Source organism: Urocampus carinirostris, chromosome 15, assembly GCF_059441175.1.
Source record: "Urocampus carinirostris isolate Australia breed hairy pipefish chromosome 15, RoL_Ucar_1.0, whole genome shotgun sequence".
Lineage (NCBI taxonomy): Eukaryota > Metazoa > Chordata > Actinopteri > Syngnathiformes > Syngnathidae > Urocampus > Urocampus carinirostris.
Genome location: NC_142363.1, coordinates 7,628,011 through 7,641,894, shown reverse-complemented (window position 1 = coordinate 7,641,894; position 13,884 = coordinate 7,628,011). Strand labels below are relative to the sequence as shown.

General features: G+C 40.2%; 1 protein-coding gene across 3 annotated transcripts in view; it reads right to left on the bottom strand.

Annotated features, from left to right (window-relative positions):
* Nucleotides 1-13,884, bottom strand: part of sntg2 (syntrophin, gamma 2) — a 59,390-nt gene that overhangs the window by 29,086 nt on the left and 16,420 nt on the right. For all 3 annotated transcript variants that reach the window (XM_088354458.1, XM_088354459.1, XM_088354460.1), the window contains exons 6-9: nt 12,181-12,222; nt 7,700-7,787; nt 5,226-5,305; nt 2,506-2,630 (exon numbers count right to left, since the gene is read on the bottom strand). In XM_088354458.1, the coding sequence (XP_088210584.1) occupies nt 2,506-2,630; nt 5,226-5,305; nt 7,700-7,787; nt 12,181-12,222 (335 nt within the window). The remainder of the gene's footprint in view (nt 1-2,505; nt 2,631-5,225; nt 5,306-7,699; nt 7,788-12,180; nt 12,223-13,884) is intronic.

Sequence of the window (13,884 nt, the reverse complement as noted above, 5' to 3'; positions counted from 1 at the left end):
ATTTTGCCTGTCCTGATTCCGCCTGTCCCGTCTTGCCTGTCCTGATTCCGCCTGTCCCGTCTTGCCTGTCCTGAGTCCGACTTTCCTGAGTCCGACTCTCCCGTCTTGCCTGTCCTAAGTCAGACTCTCCTGAGTCCGACTCTCCTGATTCTGCCTGTCCTGAGTCTGACTCTCCTGATTTTGCCAGAAATGAACTCAGCAAACGATCCCAGCGCGATTTGGGGAGAGCTGGAGGACGCCGTTTGGCAAGCACCCATTGAGGTAACCTTCCCTGCCCGTTCGAACCACGGCCCCGCCCATTGTGGCCAATGCTGTGCCTCGACTCCCCGGCCTGCCAGTCTGGCTCCGACTCCCCGGCCTGCCAGTCCGACTACGACTACGCTGCCTGCCAGTCCGACTCCGACTACGCTGCCTGCCAGTCCGACTCCGACTCCGCTGCCTGACAGTCCGACTCCGCCTGTCCTGTTTTCGCCTGTCCGACTCTCTGGCCTGCCTGGTCGACTCTCCGGCCTGCCTGGTCGACTCTCCGGCCTGCCTGGTCGACTCTCCGGCCTGCCTGGTCGACTCTCCGGCCTGCCTGGTCGACTCTCCGGCCTGCCTGGTCGACTCTCCGGCCTGCCTGTCCGACTCTCCGGCCTGCCTGTCCGAATCTCCGGCCTGCCTGTCTGACTCCCCTGCCTGTCAGTCCGACTCCCCTGCCCTGAGTCTGCCTGTCCTGTTTTTGCCTGTTTGCCTGTACCAATTTTGTCAGGTTCTGATTTTGCCTGTCCTGATTCCGCCTGTCCCGTCTTGCCTGTCCTGAGTCCGACTCTCCTGAGTCCGACTCTCCCGTCTTGCCTGTCCTAAGTCAGACTCTTCTGAGTCCGACTCTTCTGAGTCCGACTCTCCTGATTCTGCCTGTCCTGAGTCCGACTCTCCTGATTTTGCCTGTCCTGTCCTGATTCCGACTCCCCTGATTCCGCCTGTCCGACTCCCTTGTTTACCTGTCCTGTTTGCCGGTTCGGATTCTGCCTGTCCGACTCCCTTGTTTACCTGTCCTGTTTTCGCCGGTTCTGCCTGTCTGTTTTCGCCTGTCCAGTTTGCCCCCCTGCCGAGCGCCGATTCCTATCCGCCCGACGCAGATGGCGCCTGCCTCTCCCCGTTCCTGCGTGTTCGGAGGAGGGAGCGGGGTTGCCCCAATCGAGAGCGTCGAACCATTCCGGGGCGCGAGGTAGTCATTTTTTCTTTTTGGGACCTAAGGAGCTGTCCCTTAAAGGGGGGGCTCTGTCATGGTCGCCCTGGCGACCGGTCTGCCCCGCCCCCTGGGCACCAGCTGAAGCAGATCAGCTAATTGCGTGGCTGCTACTTAAGGTTGGGTTGTGGGTATTGCGGGTGTTGGCTCATTACACATTGTCCGTTCTGTTATGCCTTGTCCTGTTTAGTTGAGTTGGAAGAAACCTGTGTTTGCACGTTTTTGTTAAAGCCTGTTTGTTCTGTCTTGTCCCTGAGTTTTGGACAACTTTTATTTTGGTAAATAAAGGTTTTGATCGTCACGCAATTGAGTTCTCCCTTCCTGCCTCCGTTCTGGTCCGGTCCCACCTCGTGACAGAATAGCAGTAATTATGTCAGTTTATTGCAGCCCAATGACACAAAAAGATCGTAGATCATAGATGGGAAGAGCTCAAAATACCGCAAAGTATGTACTAGCAGCAAGATAACGACTTTATTTTAGTCATCAATGTCAAAAAAAACCAAAAACATTCTTTTGATCAATACAGGATTTCTTCCTTCGAAGGTAATGGAAAATGTGTCCTGGAAAGTTCTCGCAAAGTGCTTGAGTTTGGCCCCCAAAAAGGTGTACAAACCCTGAGAAAGGGAGGTGTGTGAAAATCAAATACATGTTCTCTGTCACACCTACTAACTTGGAGAGGGAGCTGCACTGACCTTTTGAGCCTTTTATAGATATTGATATAAAGAAGTGAGCTTGCTGAGCCAACCGCAGCGCTTGCTGAACTGTGCCCGTCAATGTGAAATATATCACTCGTGCCCAATACTATTCAAAGTGAACAAAGATATACTACCAGAAAACATATAAAAACAAAAAGAAGGAAGCTACAACTTGAGGGGATGTAGAAACTTTAAAATCCAACCTGTAAGAATTACCAGGAAACGTATGTGTGTGTCTGTATGTGGAGTTAAATTTTGGAACAAATTACACGATAAGCTCAAAAAATGTCCAAGTATTTACCTTTTGAAATCCAGATACAAAAAAGCAATATTGGCAAAGTACAGAGAGGAAAATAATGGCGTCTGAATGATGTAGAGAAAGGTAGATGTAAGCAAATCACACAATAGCTAACTGTGGGACACAATTATTAATGAAGCCAATGGGGTAGGATTCTTTCTACCCCCTTTCGAACATGTACAATAACAATGTTTGTGGTATTCTTTTTTTCATTTGTTTTGTTTTTGCTTTGTCAGATTCGAAAAAAAAGTTTCATTAATTCATTCATTTATCATCCTTACCCTAATTTATCCGTGCCAGCTTTGTATCTTGAGACTCTGGCCATTAACAATGGCAGTGAAATAGCATCTACCCAGCGCCTCTCATACTTTCCTTCCTTGGATGAGGGTAAGGAAGGTGATGAAGCCTGCAAGATATACATAATCAATGAGTTTTGTGAGCCCTCAACCCTTTTGAGTACATTGTAAGTAACAAATGTGAAGAGGAAAATTGATATAGGTTATGAAGTTTTAAATTTATATATAATTAACTTTGCACAATAGTACAATAAAAATTGTCATGAACCTTCATAAATACATTTAGAGTTTACTTTTGGGAAGGTTTGGATGTATATCAAATAAATATAACAATAAATGGAAAAATATATTTGTTTCTACAACACGGATCTTGCCTATTTCGTCTTTTCTGGGGGGGTGGGTGATGGGGGGACAACCCGCCTGATAAAGAAGGGTTCACTGCATTTAAAAGAGAAAAAAAAAAGGTCAACCCGTATTTTGTGACCAACAAGAAGTCGTAAACTTCTAAGTACGTCAAAAAAACGCAAGCCTGTACAGTAGTTCATTTCTATGAAAAGTTGCGACTTTTTTTATAAATACAAACCAAATGCTCCTTTCTGCCGCCAGAGGGAAGCAAAGAAGCAAAACAGCTGACTTCCATACTGGTTTCATGTTTAAGACAGTATTGTGCAGTGTTTTCTCAACTTCAGTAGGCCGGTCTTGGAGTTTGATCTGATGTTATTGCCCTCCAAAGCTAAAACTCTTATTTTGTATTATTTTTAATGACAAAGCAGTACGACAATTGAGGCAAGCAAATTTTTATTCATAGCTCCCTCTTGAATTCCTTTATGTTTTTTATGTTAGTGGTAAGTTGGTTCAGATGTAAAGTTGCATTTGCTCAACAGTTACACTAAGCAATTTGTTAAGACATTCAATGCCAAACAAAGAAATGTTTTTTTCCTTTGTTTCTGAATAAATGTGTTGTGCTTAGAAAATATCACTTACAGTATCAGAGATTATGAATTGTAGAGTAGGCTACAAAAGTAGCCTGAATAATGAAGCATAGCACTGAAAAACAAAAGTAAATATTTGCCATAGACCTTTTTTGATTGATTCAGCCCACCTGAGAACAAAAAGTCTGGATCCGGCCCCCGAGCCAAACTAAGTTTGACATGCCTGATTTAAGTAGCCAACGCCTAAAAAATAAAGATTTGGGTTGTATTTGGTAGACGGATTTTTACCGTTAAAATCACCCTAAAACCTAAAAATACTCTGTTTCTACTTTTGAATAATAATACATTCAAATTGTTTAATCTTACAGAGCAGGAGTTTTCTCGCCTTGTGAACCACTCAACCATTCTCCTGAGAACAGAAGTTGCTGCAATTTCATGTTTATTTTTCTCTGGTCTGTGTGATGTTTCTTGTTTTAGGATGACGTCCTCTAGCTATGTTAAACTCTCCTCCCCCAGCGACCCTGTGACTCAATTGTTTGTAATAAAATTGGGAAGCTGTTGCAGTTCTAGTCTGATGTGAATCAGACTTTGACTGTGAAGCATCTCCTCATGAGAAAATATTGGTGTCTCTTGTCTCTCTTATTTTGTGTTTTATTCAGAGATGTAAATTAATAGACCTAACACACGCCCCCATCTCCCCAGATTGTTTTGGTAGTTCATGAACCTCTTTTTGTCAAACCTGGCATATTATCTCTTTGTTGTGTTTTCCGAGTGTAAATCCTTAGTCTGATTCTGGTTGGCACAGCTGCCTCGAAGAAAAGTCTTTACGATTTTATCCGTGCCACATCGCACCGAGATACATCAAAATACACCAGTGAGTATGACATCTGCCTTCTACCATCTTCTGACTATGTTTTCAAGTGAGTCGTTTGTGCAAGTTATGAAAATATTACATATGATCAATGATGCACATGGAGACTTTTGAGACAAATGTTTGTAGATTTAAAAAATGTAGAAGAAATAGAATGGAGAACAAATCATGACCACGCGATTCTCAAGGTAAAAACTGTCACCATTTCACATAGCCGGAACATGATCAGGACCCAAATGCGTGACATTTCTCACAAAAGCCTTTTATTTTACAATAAAAGAAAAAAAGAAAAGAGTAAAAGAAAAAAGAAGAAACTGTATAATAAAGTGAGAGTAAAATAGGTGAAGAGCTGAGAAAAAAAAGAAAAAGAACGAAAGAAAAAGGATAAAAGGGAAAATAAATAAAGAATAAAAACGATAATGGAGAACGAAATAATAAAAAGCGTGAAAAAAGAAGTAAAAAATAGAGGGGGAAGAAACAAAAGAAAAAAGAAATGTAAAAATTAAGAAAAAACAGGGAAAAAGTTAGGTTTTAGTGGTCACTTGGTTAATGATACGAGTACTAATAATATATTCTGCCCAAAATAAATTAATTAGTATTTATTTTGAATATTTTTCGGTTAAATTAGAAGAAAATTATTTTTTTTCACTCTGCAGTGAACTTCCAACTCATTTAAAACGTGACATTTCACAAATGTCATCGACATTGTCCAACATTACCAATGCATTAACTGACTAATATGTATATAACTTACTAATCTGTATCAGTGTGCAGAAATATGTGGAATATCTGGTTAAATAGTGCTTTCCCTCACAAAATAGCAATATTATTTACAATACAATAACCCACTGACCAGTTTACTAGAAACACGACGCATGAAAAATACTGTTGAGCTATCTTACCGTGACACCATTTAATTTCGGGCTGCAGTGGAAGAATGTGGACGATTCTTCGCTGTGATCACCAGACGGCCCAGAGGAACCTGATAAGAGATAACACGATCGTCAAAATGCTAGTCGTGTTAAACAAGTAAGCATCTGTATTTTATTTTTTATTTTTTTTGCAATAGGCTCATTTCGTTTTCGTCCTTGAGGTTTCCCAATGGCTCGCTTACTGTGACCCTCCCTCTGCTGGCTAACTTTGTTTAATGTTGACAAAAGCCTCAAAAAAGTGAATTTTACCCCCTTAGCAGATGCATCATAGTTATTGATTAGGTATAGTGATGTACACTCGCCGGCCACTTTATTACCTGTCCAACTACTCGTTAACACTTAATTTCTAAATAACCAATCACTTGGCGGCAACTCAGTGCTTTGAGGCGTGTAGACATGGTCAAGTAAATCTCCTGCAGTTCAAACCGAACATCAGTATGGAGAAGAAAGGTGATTTGAGTGACTTTGAATGTGGCACAGTGGTTAATACAAGAAGGGCTAGTCTAAGTATCTCAGTCTCTGCTGATCTACTGGGATTTTCACGCACAACCATCTCTTGGGTTTACAGTGAATGGTCTGGAAATTAAAAATGTTCAGTGAGCAGCAGTTCTGTGGGTGGAAATGCCTCGTAGATTCTAGAGTTGAAAGGAGATTGACCAGACTGGTTTGAGCTGATACAAAGGTAACAGTGACTTAAATAAGCACATGGCACAACCAAGGTAGGCAAAACGCACAGTACGTCAAACTTTGAGGCAGATGGGCAACAGCAGCAGAAGACCACACTGGGTACCACTCCTTTCAGCTAAGAACAGTAAAGTGAGGTTACAATTTGCACAAGCCCATCAAAATTGGACAATAGAAGTTTGGAAAAACGTTGCCTGTTCTGAAAAGTCACGATTTCTGCTGCAACATTCGGATGATAGGGTCAAAATTTGGCGTCAACAACATTAACGAATGGATCCATTCTGCCTTGTATCAAAGGTTGAGGCTGATGATGGTGGTGTCATGATGTGGGGAATATTTCCTTGGCACTCTTTGGGCACCTTGGTACCAATTAAACATCGTTGCAACGCCAAAGCCTGTATTGCCAGAGTATTGTCGCTGACCATGTCCATCCCTCTATGACCACAGAGCACTCAACTTCTGACGGCTTCTTTCAGGAGGATGGAGCAACATGTCATAAAGCTGCAATCATCTCCGACTGGTTTCTTGAACATGACAATGAGTTCACTGTATTTAAAACGGCCCTCACACTCACCAGATATCAATACAATAAAGCATCTTTGGGACGTGGTGGAACGGGAGATTCGCATCATGGATGTGCAGCCGAAAAATCCACCCCAACTGTGTGATGCTATCATGGACCAAGCTCTCTGAGGAATACTTCCAGCACCTCGTTGACCCTATGCCACAAATGATTGAGGCAGTTCTAAAGGCCGGAGGCGGCCCAACCCGTTACAAGCAGGGTGAACCTAATAAAGTGGCCGATAGGTGTGTAGTGTATTGGGTATTTTTTTTTTTTGCCTATTCATCCATAAATTCTTTTTCTCCATTTTCTCTCAAAGTTTCTAAATTACATGTTTGACCCTGGAGTGATCTAATCTTGGGCATTCAATATTTCACAACGTTGATATCAATGACAATAAAGTCAAACTCTAATTCTAAGTTCCTCATTGGCAGATGATTATAGCTTCGGCTACCATCGTGAGTACCAATACTTTGCCAATAGGGCACCGATAGTCCATTCCTTAAAATGCCTGGCCGTTGCCTGATCTGGAAATGGTTATGTCACCAACGTTTCTCTCATTTTATAAGACATTAAGAGGATGGTATTGTCAACATAACGATTATTTCATGATGACTGATTGATTTCACCTGTGCCTGCTCGTTTGGTGCCAGTCGCTGCTGGCTTCCTGGTTCCCTGTCCTACTTAAGCTCCGTCCTTTCACTCGCCTGTTGTCAGTCCGTCAACAAACCTGCTTTCACAAGGCAAGCATTTTTGACCCTGACTCCCGTCAGTCCTGTTTTTTCACCTGTTTTCTACCCGTCTGTTCATGATTTCCAACGTTTTTTTTTTTTTACCCCAACCACGTTTTGATCTCCCATCCTGGCTAACAACTCGTTTTTTGACCCCGACCACGTTCTGATCTCCTGTCCCGGCTAACAACCTGTTTTTCCGTCTACTACGCTATGATCTCCTGCTCCGGAAGATTCTGCATTCGGAACACGTTCTGATTGTGTGAGCGGCTTGCTTCCCGCGTCCAGCGAGCCCCGGATCGCGGGCGCTGCCTTTCCTCTATATCTCAATAAACTTGTGATTAACGTACGCATCTGGGTCCTACTTCCGTTCTGGTCATGACAGATTATGTGAAATGAACAAAACACACATGTATTAAACCAAAGTACTTTGGTTCTAGGAATATTTAAAACTTCCCAACTCTTACCTAGAGGTAGTTTTAAGAAGGATGGAACTTCTCGCAGATATCGCACAGATATAGTGACTTCATCTCCTGCAGTGCGTAAAATGTGAACCTGACAAGGATGGCAAAGAGACAAAATAAAACAAAGCAAGACAATTGCAGTGAAATGTAGGCAGTTGTAAGAGAATAAATATATATATATATATATATATATATATATATATATATATATATATACTGGTATATCCATTATCTGCATCGCTTATCCTCAGTAGGGTCACGGGGGTGCTGGAGCCCATCCTAGCTATCGTCTGCCAGTTATTTTCTTCTGTTTCTTTTGGACTAATAAGGTGAGGATGTTTACATTTGTCGTCTTAGTTAAATATTGTTTTAACATACTTTGTATGAGATTTGTGTGATTAATGTAGTGTTGTTAAAATAATATTTTACATAAACAACAAAAATAATTTGTATTCACCTTATCAATCCAAATCTTTCATAGGCAGTCTGACACTGACTGTCAAAGCACGCTCCCAAGTGACATTTTTGATTATCTGCCCAACACTATGCAGTAATCCACTACGATTATAATGTAATTACCAAACTGTTTAGTATTTGTCTTACTTAGTTTTACTTTGTGATAAATACTTGATTAAGCCACAATCAGACTTAAGTTTTGTTCCCGGTGCTTTTTATTTTTGTCTTATCAATATACATACACTTGATTTGGTATTAAAGGCAGTTGCGTGAGACTCGCATCTAATAGACCAGTGCGCCAGAGCGGTCGCATCCAATCGACATATGAGCCGACAAAAGAAAAAGGATTTCAACCAAGGAAAGTGCGCCCTTTAAAACTGTGCCAAATGCGTGTGGAAATACAGTACAATAGTTTTTTTTTTTTTTAACATTGACTACCGGCAAGTGACGCATGAGCTTCATCTTGTTTCTTTTTTTCACCGTTCCAGACTCTTGTTGCCGTTTCGAGGCAATGTTCGTACAGGTGTTCACCAAATTGCGAATAAGGCATAATGGAACATACCACTGGAAGGGGATGGGGGCACTATAAGACCAGAGATAGGCTGGGGCAGAAAGCAGATTCACCCCCTTTCTCAGGATATCTGCTTTACGCTGCTTTTGTATTGTTTAACCATATTAGCGCATAATGTTAACACTTTTAACACTTTGCACTTTTTTTCACGACCCCGACTTCTTTTGGTGCCCTCCTTGGCCCTTGATGCCCACAGCAGTGCGCATTATGCGCGTTTGCAGGGCTACGGCCCTGTGTGTGTGTGTGTATGTTGTGATGCTCATTGCAGCTACTGAAATAAAAGCCTCATTATCCAGTCCAGCCTGAATGTGGATCCTCGGTGCTACGAGTAGATCGCAGTTACATCCATCCATTATCTGCACCGCCTATCCTCAGTAGGGTTGCAGGGGTGCTGTAGCCCATCCCAGCTATCTTTGGGTAGTGGGCAGGGGACACCATGAAGTGGTTGCCCGCCAGTTGCAGGGCACACAGAGACAGACAACTCACTCATTCATTCACACCTAGGGACCGGCCAATTAACCTGACATGCATGTTTTTTGAATGCCAAAGGAAAACGGAGTGCGTGGAGGAAACCCATGCAAGCAGGGGAAGAACATGCAAATTCCACCCAGGAAGGTTGGATCTCATGACCTCAGAACATATATATTAAAGAGAATATCTGAAGATACATTTGGGAGCCAAAAAAAATGGCCCCTCTCAGTGAGCAGAGCCAAAAAAGCTGTTTTCTCAAAAGAGCTGTCCACTGGGGTGTGACTAGTAGGGGGCTTCACATAACAAGCAGGCATGTTGGCATCATTTTCATACACTTTACAAAATATATATATATATATATATATATATATATATATATATATATATATATATATATATATATATATATATATATATATATATATATATATATATATATATATATATGTAACCGCGTTGTACGTGTCCCACCAAAGATCCACATTCACGCTGGACTGGATGATGAGGTTTTTATTATTACAGTTCTGCAAATGGATGAGTCACAACATTAGCTTTTTCTGCTGGGTTTGATCTCTTTGATCTCTTTGTAGTACTCTGGTAAAACTGACAACAAAGCATATCAAAGAGCTGTCTTTTCACTTTACAGAAAATACATTTTAGAATATCACAATACATTTATAAATCTTTGCATTTTAACAAGATACTTTTAACAAGAGATCGTATAGTGGATTTTTAACGTTTACAATGAATTCAACATGTTTTTCTTTACTCTGAATTTTAACCAACATCATCCTTTTTTAATGTATATGAAAAAATAGGAATAAAAACAATAATGAGTATAAAAATGGGTACAATTTACCTGCAAATGGATGAGTCACAACATTAGCTTTTTCTGCTGGGTTTGATCTCTTTGATCTCTACAAGGGGTATTAATATTTAGTAAAACAGAAACAAAACGAAAATAAATCAAAACAGCTTGACAATATCAATCACATTACTATGCATGGTGAGAGATTTGTCAGCTGGGGTTATAATGTTTAAAATTAACTTATTTTGTGGAGCACCAAAAGATATGTCTTACCTTTGTAGTACTCTGGTAAAACTGACAACAAACCCCGCCTCCTGGTCACATGTTAGAAGCCAAAACCAAACCCCACCCCATACCAGCAGATGGCACTGTTGGACTCAGCATTGCAGGACATTTACCAAAAACTATACACATATTTTAGCAGGAATTTCAATAAAATAAAAGTTATTATTACACCCGTTACATATATATATATATATATATATATATATATATATATATATATATATATATATATACTGCATATATTTATTCCGCGGTTTATAGATTCAGACTGCCTGGAAACATAGCAATGGTTATCAAGCATTTTTAAGCACTTTTCTTGACTGAAAATACAACATGAAAGTTAAAACATGTTCAATGATTTCAAACACCTATATGAACCCTGTTAATTTTACAAAACGAATCAAAATCAGAATGTTCTTTGATAAAGTTTTACTGATAGAAGAAAACATGAAAGGGTGTAGACGTCACTAGTTGTACCATAGGTTTCCGCCAGAGAATTCCTAATCCTGGTCCTGTTGGGTTTGGAGTCGCTCCAATTAAATACTTGTAAATACATTTTAGCCTCTGGCTGTCTATCCAATCGATTCCATTAACATGTGATTTCACATTTCTGTTGGCTACTTTTTAGACCATTTCTGACAACCTAAATCTCTTTGAATCCTTAAGGTCGAAGGAAAAGAAACGCGCAACATGGAAAGCACCTACAAGCAACATTAGATTTTTGCTTTCATTCTCCCACTCCTCAGCAACAGAATTAAGTTTATGCATATGAGATATGAAACCAATAATATATATATATATATATATATATATATATATATATATATATATATATATTGTTATTATTATTTATTGTTATTTTATTTCTATTTTTTTGAAAGCCACAGTATATATTTAAAGACAACATTGATCCAAATTTTGCAAAAATGTCACAAAATACTGCAATTGAGAAGGCAACCGATGTATTTACAGTCGGCTATTTGACTTGGTCACAGTTGTAAGCTTGGGTATTGATTATTCGTCCTCCATTCCATTTTATAAATGTGAATCTTTTACGTCTTTGCAATCTACAAACATGTGTCCTGAAAGTCCTCATTATCTGTTTATTTTCCCATGAATAGCGCAAACTACGCTGAAAATAAATACTCTGGGAATGTTACAAGGCAGACGTCACACTCTTATGTGTATTCTGATGCATCTCATTGGTTAAAAGACACGGAACATATTACAAGGACATTCCTTCTTACCAGCCGTAAAGGTAGAGTAGTTGTACAATGCTCCTGTCGTTAGTGGCAGAAACATGATGTTGCACTAAATGCGTTAAAATAATGAATTATATCTCCAAGACTGATGCACTAATGAAGAAAGCTATCCCTCGCATATAGGGAGCTTGGTGAGACAGAAAGAGAGTGAGGGAGAGAGGGAGAGAAAGAGGGGTGCTCGGCTTGGGGGTTTATAGTTTGTTCTGTGGGTTTTCACCATTAAGTGTCTCAAGAGTGAACATTTATTGTTTGATAAGCTTCCATATACAGGACTCCATAAAGATGTAGAACCAAAACCACTATAGGTGTAACACCATGACTTTAAACTTTAGTTAGAACGCTGCCCTATATATTCTTGACTGAAACAAATATCTACAGTTTCACATATACTAACTTTGGAAAGCTACAGATAATATTAACTTGCCTGTAAACTCTGGACAGAGGCATACATGGCTCGCGAGCCATATGTTCCAGACCCCTTACCTACATGAATTAAGTCTCATTTCAGTTTATTGCAGCAATGTCCTCCTACCAGACGATCTCTAGTTATTTGACCTCATGTGTCTTGTGATGAACACAGAGGTTCAAACGGCTTTAACTGTTATTGTCATTAATATATTTTTATACTTACAACTTGATCATGTGTACAATGTTCCACGTTTATGCCATTGACCTAAAGAGAGCAAAATAAAATGGAAATAGACTTTAGTACTGTGTATGGATATTGCAACCTTTTTTTACAGTTCAGTATCTATAATAACAGAATAGTTTGACATATGTCTGGGTGCTAAAAAGCGATTATAACAAATTAAAAGAATGCCTTTGTTAACGCGTTCAAGAGCAGTATAAGACCTTAGTGTTTTTACACAATACTTACTTGGCTGGCTATGTCAAGCCATAACAGTCTCAAACAGTATTGTTCTGCCCCCTAGGAAATGTTCTTTTAAAGTTTTTGTAAAAAATCGATTCAAATCGTTGGCATTTCATTCGGTCATTGAGTCGCTTATACCATGTGATTTATGAGCCATTAGGTACGTAAATCAATGCAAATAAGAATACATGTATACACATTTCTGTTTTGACGCTGAGCGATGTAGTACCCCTATGGTCTGGCAGAGGACGTCTATACTCTTTTAATGAAAAATCTATCTTACATTTTTTAAAATAATAATAATAATAATAATAATAAAATCTTTACTTGATTGAACATTTTATCATTACAAACAAAATTGACATTACAGTTTCAACTTTGTAATATTTGACTGTCAAAATTAACAGTTTTCAACGGAACAGAAAGTGTTCCAGAATTACAGAGAAAAAAAAAGAAAAGTATATATAATAATAATAATAATACTATAATAATAATGCTAACGATAATAATAATAATAATAATAGTAATAATAATACATTGTATTTTGAAGCGCCATTCAGTACACCCAAGGTCCCTGTACTTATGAGTACGACACGACAATAAACAAAGAGTAAAATAAGAGTAAAACAAGAAAGTAATGAATAGCCAATAAAACACATTATAGTTAAATCGGGCGGTGTGTGTGGCAGATGGTAAAGAATAGGCAAGTCTGAATAAGTGAGTTTTGAGTCCGGATTCGAAAGTGGGGAGGGGCGCAGAATTTCAAAAGTAAGGCGGCAATGAGTTCCAGAGCTGGGGGGCAGAGCGGCTGAAAGCTCTCCCCCCATGGAGCTGAGGCGGGCAGGGGGTATAGTGAGATGGAGGGAGGAAGATGATCTGAGGGTGCGGGATGGCATGGCAATGTGAAGGAGGTCGGAGAGGTAGGGAGGGGCAAGGTAACGAATGACCATGTAGGTGTAGAGCATGATTTTGTAGTTGATTCCATGGTAGACTGGGAGTCAGTGGGATTGCTGAAGGACAGAGGTGATGTGATGGCGAAAGGGGGTTTTGGTGAGTTAGGGACCAGCTGAAGTTTATGGAGGGACTTTTGAGGAAAGCCACAGAAGAGAGAATTGCAGTAAACGGGCGTGAGGTGACAAGGCTCCGGACGAGGATGGCTGTTGTGTGTGGGGTGAGGGATGGGCGGAGATGGTTGATGGAGCGCAGGTGGAAGTCGGCTGACAGGGTGATGTTATTTATATGAGAGTTCAAGGAGAGTGTGCTATCGAGGATGACACCAAGACTCTTGACCAGAGGGGAGGGAATAACTGAGGAATTATCAACAGAAGGAGAGAAGGAGTCAACTTTAGAGAAGATGGATTTGGTGCCAATGAGAAGTAGTTCCATTTTATTGCCGTTCAGTTGAGGTCAGGTGGTGGGAATATCGAGTTGGGTTTGCAGGAAAAGTAACAATGGGTGACATCC